Source organism: Leptodactylus fuscus, chromosome 3, assembly GCF_031893055.1.
Source record: "Leptodactylus fuscus isolate aLepFus1 chromosome 3, aLepFus1.hap2, whole genome shotgun sequence".
NCBI classification, from domain to species: domain Eukaryota; kingdom Metazoa; phylum Chordata; class Amphibia; order Anura; family Leptodactylidae; genus Leptodactylus; species Leptodactylus fuscus.
The window spans coordinates 55,407,109-55,421,440 of NC_134267.1; the positions used below are offsets into that span (position 1 = coordinate 55,407,109).

General features: G+C 39.6%; 1 protein-coding gene across 1 annotated transcript in view; it reads right to left on the bottom strand.

Moving 5' to 3' along the window:
- The window catches only part of CFAP61 (cilia and flagella associated protein 61), a 227,796-nt gene that overhangs the window by 130,928 nt on the left and 82,536 nt on the right, over positions 1-14,332 (bottom strand). Inside the window, exon 18 of the mRNA XM_075267626.1 lies at positions 5,338-5,465. Within this exon, the coding sequence (XP_075123727.1) occupies positions 5,338-5,465 (128 nt within the window). The remainder of the gene's footprint in view (positions 1-5,337; positions 5,466-14,332) is intronic.

The window sequence follows — 14,332 nt, forward strand, 5'->3', positions numbered from 1 at the left end:
CTAAGTGCGACATAATAATATGGCAAAGTGGGAACAGGTTAAAGGAACAGTCAGTTTCATTTGCCGAAATAATTTTTACAGAAATAGTTATATTACTGAACCAACATTGACCGTTACTTTAACTTTTGACTAACGAATAGGTGACTTTTTTTACATTTTAGGCAGAAATCCTCTTTAATTTCAAAGTTTATAAATTAATTTCTACAAATTTTTTAGCCGATTAATATGATAATAAATGATACTGACCTAGAAGCATATCATAAAGGCACAGTTAAAGTGACCCGGCAAAGACAATAATGAAATGAGCGAGGGAGAGTAATATTGAAATGTGTCTTTCAAAAAGACATAGTCTCATTTCAATGATATCAGCACAGTGCAGTGAAAATAATCCCCTGTGCATATGAATGGTAAATCAGATTCCATAATCCATAGACAGACACGTCACTTTATTTCATTTCTGTTCTGGGTTTATGTAATTTCCCTTATCTCGGCAGTATTTACATTACATTTCTCCATCTCTTTGAAACTTACTTCCAGTACCGGACGGATTAAAAAGATATTTTCAATCATGGATTACAAAGGATATTTACCCTTATCAAGAAGCAATTACATTACTTCCACCTGTATACAAAGGGAAGGATTAAAACCCACTGCTAAAGTGAGGCACAGACAAGATACTGCAGAGTCAAAAGGATTTGAGCGGTTGTTAAGAACATCACTCCAATTAGCCGAGGTCATTGCAAAATTGTGGCATATAAAATGTCACATACAAAATGGATTGCAGATATGGCTTTTCTTATAACACAATACATCTCATCTACATGTGCCGCTATAGCTCTTCTGTGGTGGTATGCAGTAAAGAATATCTGCTTTGTGGGCTGAATAGTAGTTAAAATACATTGTCAAAAATATAATATAATGAAAATATTTAGGATATCAAATTGAAAGAGGAGGAGTCAACCTCGGGCAACATGTTTGATTTAGTAAATACTTGTATTCCATATGAAATAATAATCATGGAACATCTATTCTTATTAGGCTAGTATGGAGAGCGTAGCTCGGTAGGAGGAATGGTGTGGACCCAGTCAAAGACAGAGACATAAAATCTGTAGCAAACAGGTTTATTTAGAAAAAAAAACAGCAAAAATAAATAAATGTTGACTTCAGGCATAAAATGAGCAAAATAAAATACAGCCTTAACTTTAGGAAAAAGAATATCAAACAAAACCCTGCTCGTCTGAGCACTAACTAAACAATAAAATACTAACTGTACGTGTGGTTTACTACCAACCACACAAGTAAAGAAAAATAGCGCAACACAGTCTGACCAGGCTCACAGTCTGCCAGGACAGACCCAGGCACCTCTTCTCGCTCCCAGGATCTGCCTTGTAGTGCAGGCATTTTCAACCTTTTATGGCCCAATAATGAGTCCAGGACCCACACCTGGGCCGAACCCTACTGAAGACGTGTTCACCATGGGACCCGAATGACTGAGAGCCCACCCGTAAAAACAACAATTACCCACGGACTCCATAGACTATGATGGGGTCCGCGAGGTTTCCGATGGTTTTATACTGAAACTGGCAGAGAGATAAGTCCTTCATGCAGTTTTCTTTATGCCTATTTTCGACGCAATGTGCAACAGAGACTCTTATGGAGACTCCGACGCAGATGTGAACGAAGTCTTACTCTCCAAACAGTATAACAGTGTCCAATTAGTGCTGACCTTGTAGGGGACATACCCCAAGCTAGAAACACACAATTGTCAGTTTATGCAGAAAAAGTGAACAAAGGAACAGCATAACACAGACATACATGTGATACAGAGATGATACTCAAAAATAACTTTCTGAATAATACAGGAATTTACTTAAATAGGAGTGGGAAAAGGTCCTCTTCATGTTGTGCTTATATCTGTGCTTGGAAGTCCGTTGAAGGACCAGGAGAACTGAGAAATGGATAATAATGTACACCAAAAAACAGTGGACAGAAATGTAGCCCAAGGTAACCTATTGACTAAATAAATTTATTATGGAGATTACTTAAATGTATATATTTTATTTACTTTATTTTTGAAATGAGTAAGGGCTTTTTTGAACTTTTTAATTTTTTTTATACTTTTTCAAAGGTTTTTAATTTTTCCACTTTTTTTTCTTTTTTTTGCTGACCCACTAGGGGACCTGAACCTGGGGTCTTGACTGAACTTGATCCCCTATACAATATATTGCAATATTTCTGTATTGCAGTCTATCATACATTACAGGCCATTGATTGTCTTCATGGTTGCTATAGAAATACCTTGTAATTCACATAACCAGGAGTCCAAGATGGTGAAAGAAGGGTCCCCTAAACCACCTAGATGCCATTATCTTTATTGATGAAGTCAATGGTTAGTCCTTGAAAATCAGAGTAGGGCAGCAAGGTGGCTCAGTGGTTAGCACCATAGCCTTGCAGCAGTGGAGTCCTGGGTTCGAATCCTGCCAAGGACAACACCTACAAGGAGTCTGTATGTTCTCCCTGTGTTTGCGTTGGTTTCCTACCACACTCCAAAGATATACTGATAGGGAATGTACATTGTGATCCATATATGAGACAGTCACTGACAATGTCCTTAAAAGCTCTGCGGAATCGATGGGGCTATAGAAATAATAAAAATAAAATACATTTTCCAACTTTTTGAGCTAGTGGGTCCCAATGTACAATAGGTAGTGAAGCTGGAGCAATTTTGGGCCATATTATCACAACAGTGAATGTCAACTACATGCTCACTCCAAGTAATAGTGCGGCACAGAGCGTTAAGGGGTCAGGGAAGAAAAGGCAACTAATGTTATCAATGACAAAATCTACAGTATATACTCCCTATCACTAACAAAAAAAATAACACAAATGTCATTTTGATTAAAATGTCATTTTAGTACATCTTTATACTATCAAAAATGAGAACAGAAACGTTTTGGATTTTTCTTTCTTTCACCAGAAAAATATATTTCTAAAACAGATCCAAAAATAAATCCCATTGGATTGCATAAGCAAATGTTAGATTGGCATGAACAACGCAACAAAGAAAACTTCTAGCTGTCAAATCTACATGTAGAGTACAAAAACACCCAAAACAGTCATTTGTATGCCTGCAATTATTAATAAAATAAAGGTGGCACGTGATAGGCAGCGATCGCTTCCAGTTTAAGAATGCTTAATGATCTACCTACCCGATACGAAACTACTGCCATGTACATTACCAAACAAAGCACATGCCACGCTCAATGCGGAATGTGAACTTTGTTGAAAAGCTTTTTCTGCGCTGCAGTTAATTAATCAGTAATATTCCAAGGAATATTATAAAAGGTAACCAAATCTGCTTGTGTATCCATGGATACAAACGATTTAAAATAATTACATAAAAAATAATAAGAAAATGACTTCCTCTTTAAGGGATTAAAGGCAAAATTGCTTCAATCACGGCGTTTGCAATGAAAGAAACCTTTGAAATCTACAGTAAAAGTGGCTGCAAAATTATATAAATTGATTGTAAATGTTTCCATAGTATTTGATTTCATTGTTAATTTATCAGCACATCAATGACATGCATACAAGTGCAAATTCTAAGGATCTCAAAAATTACATTACAGTATTTACGAGCCATACAGAGAGAACAACATTTAGAAAGTTCGCATATGTGACATCATGATACTACAGGTTGTGAACAATTTTTATTACTGGAAAAAAAATTTATGCTACACATGGTCATAGGAACATCACAAAAAAAAGTGCATGTGTTCAGTTCTCAATAGATGGAGGAAACTAAAAATGATACAATTTAGGGGACCTCTGTCCCAGGTCTACTTTTAATTGAGAGGGGGTAGTATATGCTTGACTCTGTCCATTCATGTTTATGACAGACTGCACATGGACCCACTGACATCATTGAGGTCATACATACTCTGCTGTTTTTATATATGGACTTTTGGCCCTTATGAAAAAAAAAAAAAACATTAGAGCATGTCCGATTTTGATCAATTTTCCCGGATCAGAAGAGCACATTTAATGTGCATAAAAAATTTCATCCTGAGGCCTGTGACTGGCTGCAGCGGCCACAGTGGTGCAATTATCAACATCATTGGAAAGTCAGAGCCGGAGTGAACAGTTGAGTTTAGCTTTTCCCCCCTTATTTTGAAATCCTTAATGCCCTCATTTTAGGAACAAAATATCCAGCACCACTGGATCTCTAGAAGCAGAGTGGACCTGGGCTCTGTGACTGGCAAAGCGGGGTAAACAACAGGTAAGCATAGCTTTTTCAAATGAATATTTTAACCACTTTCATCGGCTCATAATTTAGGGGATCTGGACATAAATTGAACCTACCAGCAGGAAACGTAAATTAAAGGGGTTTTCCCATCTCATTGTTTCAGCAGTCTGCCTGCTGTGTCTTCTCACTTCCTGTATTTCTCCCCCCCTTCCCCAACTTGCTGAATGGGATGCTAGGAAGTATCACAATACTTATGCAGATTAGATAATATGCAGATGCTTGTAGAAAATGGACTCAGTGTTATCTGTGTGTAGAGAGATAGTAGACTCAATGTTATCAGCAAACTACAGTTAGCTGAACTGACTCACTGCCGGCAGAGGAGTGAGTGACGTCACTTGTCCTATCTCACAGATCACGATATGTGTAACAATGGGAGGAATAAGTTCACACAGCAGGAAAACAAAGCAGCTTTCTAAAGCAATATATATTTAGGAAAAGTCTTCAATTTACATTATGCAAGTATATATATAGGATCCTTGAGATGGGAATACCCCTTTAAAAATATAAACATTACGATTACGATGTTCCCTGCTGGTCTTTATTTTTCATGCTGCACTGACATGCTGTAAATCCATATGGCCATTGCCATCAAACACTGGCCATGGTAGTTTTGTGCCATACCCATTAGCTTCATCACTGAGTCCAGTGACTGGCAAGAAGATCACTTGGATGTATGTGTGGCACATCAGGAGCACAATAAAGGTTCTTGTTTTTTTTTTTTTGTAATGACCATGAGGGATGGAACAACAGGGTAAATATAGTTTTAAAAAAATTTCCTCCATATTTTATTTTTTTTGAAAATTAGAAAACAAAATAAATTGTGTGTATTCAAGTACTACCGTACATTCATTTCTGGTATATCAGCCATTGTAAGTCTACTAATATACAAAATTTTTAGCTCCCCCTCTGCAGGATGAAAACACAAAGAACAAAACTAAAAAAGATGGCAAGTCAAATATACATTAAAAAGCCACTTAAGAGTGTACATTTACAATACTTCTTGCAAAAAATATGCGAAAAGTGAATCTTACCATAACACAAGTGTTTCAAGGAAAGATATTCCAACATCCGATGCTCCCACTACCACAATACGGGCATTGATGGTTAATTTTGGCTCCAAGGTAAGTTTTCGATTGATATGGTACAAAGCATAGGCAGCCTATAAAAATAATTTAAAAAATACACTAAATCAAGTGCTATAACAGAAATGGGGACAACTCACCCGGGACACACATGTGTAAGCTGTCAGATCCTCTAATACAGATTTTTGGTGGTCAGCTACGTACAACATATGGAGAGTGAAGAATTGTCCTTCCTAAATAAACATAGTATAAGAACTTTGTGGATAAATCTTAACATTGAATTTTGCAAAAAATCAGTTAATAGATAACTTACTTGACCTTTATTTATCTGTATTGTAGGTTTTTTATTTTTGCTGTTTTGTATTTTTATATATCAAAAAATAAATAAATGGAGATTTATTGATACAGAGCAGTGCCTCAGTCTTTCCCTTCTAGCGCAGAATCTGCCATATTCTTAAAACAGCATCAGAGAGCTGGCAGACAAAATAGTTTTCCATGTGTTTATCCCAAAAAATAGTAAAAAGAAAAAAAAGAAACGCTTACAATTTATAAATTCTAAGCATTTATTTTTTCTTTTTTTGCAATAAGTCAGTAAATCACAAGAATTACAAATGGATCTAGAAAAAAAATGATCTGTCTAAATTTTGGTTTGAAATATCATCTACATTGTATCATCTATTTTTCTCCAATACAATAAACACATGTACTGCTTTGTCCAGAAGAATTCTGACATCCAGTGGCCACAAGAGGTACCTTTGAGCTGGGTTATAAGGAATATGTTGTGAGATAAGTGTATTGTCACCCATGCAAGTTAATTTATTGATTGATTGATTTATTTTTTTAATGTAGATTGTGAGCCCCACATAGAGCTCAAATGTATTTTTTTCAGTATGTGTTTTGGAATATGGGATGAAAATCCATGCAAACACGGGGAGAACATACAAACTCCTTGCAGATGGTTTTTTGCCCTTGGTGGGATTTGATCACCAGGACCCGAGCGCTGCAAGGCTACAGTGCTAACCACTGAGCCACCGTGTGGCCCCTCTCCCATGCAAGTTAATTTATGACAAAAAAAAAAAAATGGCAATTGTTTGCAAATTTATTCATATAGGCAAGTTAAAATAAGTGGGTGTTTGTATGAAGATATCAAATGGTGTTGTCCAGGCACTGTATAGCTGTGGAGTGAAGCTGTAGTGAGGGATGTTAAAGAATATTTACAGGAAGTTCTTAAAAATAGGGGACTTTCGGTCAGTTTTCACAACAAAAAATGTGTATGTCTTTGGCATATTTTTTTGTAATTATGAAACTGGAAGCGATGGGGCAGGTTATTGTAATGCTAATACCGTTCATATCAGTATACAGTACAGACAAAAAGTTTGGACACACCCTCTCATTCAAAGAGTTTTCTGTATTTTCATGACTATGACAATTGTAGATTCACACTGAAGGCATCAAAACTATGAATTATCACATGTGGAATTATATACTTAACAAAAAAGTGTGAAACAACTCAAAATCTGTCTTATATTCTAGGTTCTTCAAAGTAGCCACCTTTTGCTTTGATTCCTGCTTTGCATACTCTTGGCAATAGGTGGGATAGCTTGCCTTATAAATGGGGCTGGGACCATCAGTTGTGTTGTGTAGAAGTCAGGTGGATACACAGCTAATAGTCGTACTGAATAAAACGAATAGAATTTGTATTATGGCAAGAAAAAAGAAGCAAAGTAAAGAAAAACGAGTGGCCATCATTACTTTAAGAAATGAAGGTCATTCAGTCTGAAAAATTGGGAAAACTTTGAAAGTGTCCCCAAGTGCAGTTGCAAAAACCATCAAGCACTACAAAGAAACTGGCTCACATGAGGACTGCCCCAGGAAAGGAAGACCAAGAGTCACCTCTGCTGCGGAGGATAAGTTCATCCGAGTCACCAGCCTCAGAATCGCAGGTTAACAGCAGCTCAGATTAGAGACCAGGTCAATGCCACACAGAGTTCTAGCAGCAGACACATCTCTACAACAACTGTTAAGAGGAGACTTTGTGCAGCAGGCCTTCATGGTAAAATAGCTGCTAGAAAACCACTGCTAAGGACAGGCAACAAGCAGAAGAGACTTGTTTGGGCTAAAGAACACAAGGAATGGACATTAGACCAGTGGAAATCTGTGCTTTGGTCTGATGAGTAGAAATGAGATCTTTGGTTCCAACCACCGTGTCTTTGTGTGATGCAGAAAAGGTGAAGGGATGGACTCTACATGCCTGGTTCCCACCGTGAAGCATGGAGGAGGAGGTGTGATGGTGTGGGGGTGCTTTGCTGGTGACACTGTTGGGGATTTATTCAAAATAGAAGGCATACTGAACCAGCATGGCTACCACAGCATCTTGTAGCGGCATGCTATTCCATTTGCATTTAGTTGGACCATCATTTATTTTTCAACAGGACAATGACCCCAAATACACCTCCAGGCTGTGTAAGGTCTATTTGACCAAGAAGGAGAGTGATGGGGTGCTACGCCAGATGACCTGGCCTCCACAGTCACCAGACCTGAACCCAATCGAGATGGTTTGTGGTCAGCTGGACCGCAGAGTGAAGGCAAAAGGGCCAACAAGTGCTAAGCATCTCTGGGAACTCCTTCAAGACTGTTGGAAGACCATTTCCGGTGACTACCTCTTGAAGCTCATCAAGAGAATGCCAAGAGTGTGCAAAGCAGTAATCAAAGCAAAAGGTGGGTACTTTGAAGAACCTAGAATATAAGACAGATTTTCAGTTGTTTCACACTTTTTTGTTAAGTATATAATTCCACATGTATTAATTCATAGTTTTGATGTCTTCAGTGTGAAGCTACAATTTTCATAGTCATGAAAATATAGAAAACTCTTTGAATGAGAAGGGGTGTCCAAACTTTTGGTCTGTACTGTATATTGAGGGAAAGTTAGCAGCAATGGTGTGGACCCAACCAGACAGGGACACAATGTCTGGTGCAAACAGGTTTATTTGAAAAAAAATAGCAAAAATAAATAAACCTTAATTTCAGATAAAAAAAAAAAATCAACAAATAAAAACCTGCTCGTCCGAGCACTAACTAAACAGGATAAAGCTAGCTATATGTGTGGCTTACTACCTGCCACACCAACAAACAAATACCACAATTAGATCTCATCAGTCTCAGTATTTCAGGACAGACCCAGGCACCACCTCTCGCTCCCAGGATCTGCCCTGAAGTGTAGGCTCTGAAGCCTTTTATGGCCCAGTAACGAGCCAGGAACCTACACCTGGGACTGAGGCCTACTCAAGACCTGCATTGGACCACACATAGGTCAGAAACCTGAGGGAAATATAAAGTGACTATAGCACCCTGTCTGTTGCCTTCTCACAATATATATAACGTGCATATACACACACATATAAATCTACAGTCCTGCAAAAGTTTTAGGAAGGTATTGAAAAAATGTTACAAAGTAAGAATGCTTTCAAAAAGAGTTAATAGTTTATTTTTGTCAATTAACATAATGAAGTGAATGAACAAAAGAAAAATCTTAGTAAAAATCAATATTTGGTGTGACCTTTGCCCTTTGTCTTCAAAAAATTCTTCCAGGGACACCTGTAGACAGTTTTTCAAGGAAATCAGCAGGGAGGTTACTCCAAACATCTTGGAGAACTAAGCCCAGATCTTCTGTGGATATAGGCTTGCTGAAATCCTTCTGTCTTTTCATATAATCCCATTGTATTACACTGCATCATCTACCATTCTTCCCACAGTGGATCCTGATGCCATCTCTTATGCAGTAAACTATAGCATACACTTGCAGCCATTCATTGGAGTGGCTGCAACTGGACCACGGATCAATGGATACAGGTAATCTGGTCAATGAATATGTAATTCATTGGACTTGATTACCTGTATCCATTGATTGAACACATGCCCACAGTAGGTTCTTTTAGTGGTAGACAGGGATCAGCATGGGAACTTTAACCAGCCATGTACAGTTTGTAGAGATATGTCTTTACTTGATAAAATGGGAATAACCACTAGTTGCAATGGGAGATGGGAATACTGCTCTAGTGATCAAATATATATAAATCAATTATGCCCAGTTTATAAAAAAAAAAAAAAGTCATATGCAATGTAAATTTTGCGACCTTAGGCATGTGCTCCTATAGCTTACCTCTTCTCTTCCATGTAAATTAGATGTGTAATTTATTCATCACTTGTTTACCATATTGAGATGAATGGTAGAATTCTGCATTTTCTGCATCTATAATTACCAACAAACAATAGCCTTTCAACCTGTTTTTGCCTCCAACAATGTCGATTATGCTGAGAGAGCAAATTACTCGTGGCCCTTTCTCGATAAACATATTAACAACATTCTTTTCTAATGAAGAACCATTTATCTCATAGAAGTCTATAGCACAGTGGAAGGTTGAAGAGGTTTTTGCATATATTATCCATAGGGGAGGCTTATGGCTTCCAACAGAACAATAACCACAGTAACAGTTGGGTATCTGAGCCATTAACACTCTCAGGGTTTAAGAAGATAAAAGACTCATATGACAAGCACATAGTAACAGATTTTCTTTCATCAGACCTAGAAACGGGACTCCTGATAAGTATATTGATGTAGAGCTGACATTATACAACTTGACCACGCATTAGTCAGAAAGCATATGGAGTACTACTTATCAATCATGATATGAAGATATCTGCTGGTAATGCTTGACGGGTAATTAAACATAAAGGCAGACCGTGGAGGTATTTATCAGATGCTGTCTGGCCTTGTTTTCCAAGCCATAAGGCCCGGCACTATGTCAACTCATCAATATTACATAAGGTTGGAACAAATGTTGCACATGGATTGCACAATGAACATACAGATGCCTTTGAGGCTTCTAGGACAATGTAAATAGCTTTGGGGCCCAAAGGAGAGAAAATCAGTAATTGTCTACCATTATGGAGGAACTGCCACCTCCGTACTGTATGAATATGTGGAGGCTTCAATTTAACCAGATCCAATCCATTAAATTTGTCTTTTTCTTTATGTCGTTCTAAAAATTTTGATAAACAAAATATTGTAAAGAAATAAATAAAATTGAACCAAATTTTGTACAAATCTACCTGAACTAACTTCTGATCCTAGAACTTGTGATGCCAGAATAACCAACCATTTAGATATATGGTCCACTGATTCCAACATCAGCCATGGCCTTGATGGGTCTGGTCATGGACGCTCCTTCACCCAATGGCCAATAGTGTTGGGTTATCAGGGCAACTGGTGTTTGCTGATACTCAGGCCTGGTGGCCTATATAACAAGGAATTAGCTGGTCATGCCTTGCATGTTGATGAACATATTCACCTTTGCTTGCTTCATGATTCTCTGGGTTGTAACTCTGATCTTGAGTCCTGTTTGGCACTGACCTTGACCTTGTTCCTGCATATCATTCCTGTCCTCGGATAGTTTGGTGCCTGTTGTTCTACTCCTGGTCAGTGGCGTAACTACCACCATAGCAGCAGTAGCAGCTGCCACAGGGCCCGGGACATTAGGGGCCCGGTGACAGCTGCTACCGCTGCTATCATTATACTCCGAGGTCTTTTCGGACCCCCGAGTATAATCATCGGGGCCCCCTGTTGGTGGAATACTTTCCACCAACAGGGGGCCCCGAAGCTGCAGCAATGGCTGAGACACAGGAGCTGCAGGTCTGGCTCCTCTCAGCGCTTCAGCACGCTCTCCCTCTCTCTCCCCCCTCCCTTTCTCTGCGGTCCTCTGCCCACCAATGAGAGGAGGAGGCGGGGCTTATCCCTGCCGAGCTCCTGCCGTCCGTCCTGCACTGAAGAGGAAGAAAGGAACAAGGAAAGTGAAACTAAAGCTACACAGGTACGTACTGGGGTTACTTATTAATGTCAGGCATATGGGGTGATTACTTGTGTTTTAGTAACTCCATGTGCCTCATATTAATAGCAGTTAACCCCATCATCTCCCTCACATTACCCCTGTGTGCCTCACCATAAGAGTTACTGATATGTGAGACATATGGGGGTAATAATAATGAAGATACTTTATTATTACCTCCATGTCTCTCACATATCAGTAACTCTTATGGTGAGGCACACAGGGGTAATGTGAGGGAGATGATGGGGTTAACTGCTATTAATATGAAGCACATGGAGTTACTAAATTGTAATGCACATGACCAGATTTTTTATCCACAATTTGTCCTGGTATAGTGGTCAGCGGGTGACGTGACAGTATTTAGTCCTGTAGGGGCCACTATTGGGTATAGTACTGTGTGCAGGGGCCACTATGGGACATAATACTGTGTGCAGGGGCCACTATTGGGTATAATACTGTGTGCAGGGGCCACTATTGAGTATAATACTGTGTGCAGGGGCCACTATGGGGTATAATACTGTGTGCAGGGGCCACTATTGGGTATAATACTGTGTGCAGGGGCCACTATTGTGTATAATACTGTGTGCAGGGGCCACTATGGGGTATAATACTGTGTGCAGGGGCCACTATGGGGGATAATACTGTGTGCAGAGGCCACTATGGAACATAATAGAGCGCGCAGGAATGCGTAGGAGGGACTCGGTCGAGATCTTCGGTGTCGGGGGGGCCCCATGTCAAAAGTTCGCCACGGGGCCCCGCCATTCCTAGTTACGCCACTGCTCCTGGTTCTGACCCCTGGCTGTCTACTGATCATGTTCTTGCTGTCCAATCCTCTGGCATCTCACATCCTTAGAGGAAGAGCCTTAGCTGCATTCCTGAGTACGTTACTTCTCCATGAGCACCATGTCCACCAATTGTTAACTATTCTGGAGACTGCAGACTGAACAATCTGAAAAACTCCAGGTCTCCTTAGAGACCAGAATACAGACTTGTGGCCTGTGAATTGCTACCACACCTGTATTAGGCGCCAAAGGGGTAATTCTCTTTCAGAATGCTTCTCTCCCTTTATTCTAGCAATTGTTGCGAGTCAGGGCAGGTCCAATATGCTACTTAGACTCTCTACTGCCAATATGGTGGAATATACAATTTGCCAAAGCACACAGATATAAGGCCACATGTCAATAGGGTAGCCTTGGACCAAAGCAGACAATAGGACATGATTCTGATCACTGACACTGCCCACCTCAGATTGTGCCTGTTCCTTTCCAAGACCACCATTGAGACAATAGATAGCCTACTCAACCTATCAGGCACCAAAACTGACTGCGCAGATTACTCAGGAATGGTGGAGTGTAAGGAAACATTTCTAATAGAGCCAGAATCATTGGATCAGCACAGGAATGCAAAGAACTGGAAACTTACATTTCTGTCATTGAACTTTCAGTAAAATAAGTGTCAAAAGATATGCAAACTGGACATGTACAGTTAGGGCCAGAAATATTTGGACAGTGACACAATTTTCGCGAGTTGGGCTCTGCATGCCACCACATTGAAACCTCTACAACAGAATTCAAGTGCAGATTGTAACGTTTAATTTGAAGGGTTGAACAAAAATATCTGATAGAAAATGTAGGAATTGTACACATTTCTTTACAAACACTCCACATTTTAGGAGCTCAAAAGTAATTGGACAAATAAACATAACCCAAACAAAATATTTTTTTTTCCAATATTTTGTTGCGAATCCTTTGGAGGCAATCACTGCCTTAAGTCTGGAACCCATGGACATCACCAAACGCTGGGTTTCCTCCTTCTTAATGCTTTGCCAGGCCTTTACAGCCGCAGCCTTCAGGTCTTGCTTGTTTGTGGGTCTTTCCGCCTTAAGTCTGGATTTGAGCAAGTGAAATGCATGCTCAATTGGGTTAAGATCTGGTGATTGACTTGGCCATTGCAGAATGTTCCACTTTTTTGCACTCATGAACTCCTGGGTAGCTTTGGCTGTATGCTTGGGGTCATTGTCCATCTGTACTATGAAGCGCCGTCCGATCAACTTGGCAGCATTTGGCTGAATCTGGGCTGAAAGTATATCCCGGTACACTTCAGAATTCATCCGGCTACTCTTGTCTGCTGTTACGTCATCAATAAACACAAGTGACCCAGTGCCATTGAAAGCCATGCATGCCCATGCCATCACGTTGCCTTCACCAGGTTTTACAGAGGATGTGGTGTGCCTTGGATCATGTGCCGTTCCCTTTCTTCTCCAAACTTTTTTCTTCCCATCATTCTGGTACAGGTTGATCTTTGTCTCATCTGTCCATAGAATACTTTTCCAGAACTGAGCTGCCTTCTTGAGGTGTTTTTCAGCAAATTTAACTCTGGCCTGTCTATTTTTGGAATTGATGAATGGTTTGCATCTAGATGTGAACCCTTTGTATTTACTTTCATGGAGTCTTCTCTTTACTGTTGACTTAGAGACAGATACACCTACTTCACTGAGAGTGTTCTGGACTTCAGTTGATGTTGTGAACGGGTTCTTCTTGACCAAAGAAAGTATGCGGCGATCATCCACCACTGTTGTCATCCGTGGACGCCCAGGCCTTTTTGAGTTCCCAAGCTCACCAGTCAATTCCTTTTTTCTTAGAATGTACCCGACTGTTGATTTTGCTACTCCAAGCATGTCTGCTATCTCTCTGATGGAATTTTTCTTTTTTTTTCAGCCTCAGGATGTTCTGCTTCACCTCAATTGAGAGTTCCTTTGACCGCATGTTGTCTGGTCACAGCAACAGCTTCCAAATGCAAAACCACACACCTGGAATCAACCCCAGACCTTTTAACTACTTCATTGATTACAGGTTTACGAGGGAGACGCCTTCAGAGTTAATTGCAGCCCTTAGAGTCCATTGTCCAATTACTTTTGGTCCCTTGAAAAAGAGGAGGCTATGCATTACAGAGCTATGATTCCTAAACCCTTTCTCCAATTTGAATGTGGAAACTCTCATATTGCATCTAGGAGTGTGCACTTTCAGCCCATATTATATATATATAATTGTATTTCTGAACAT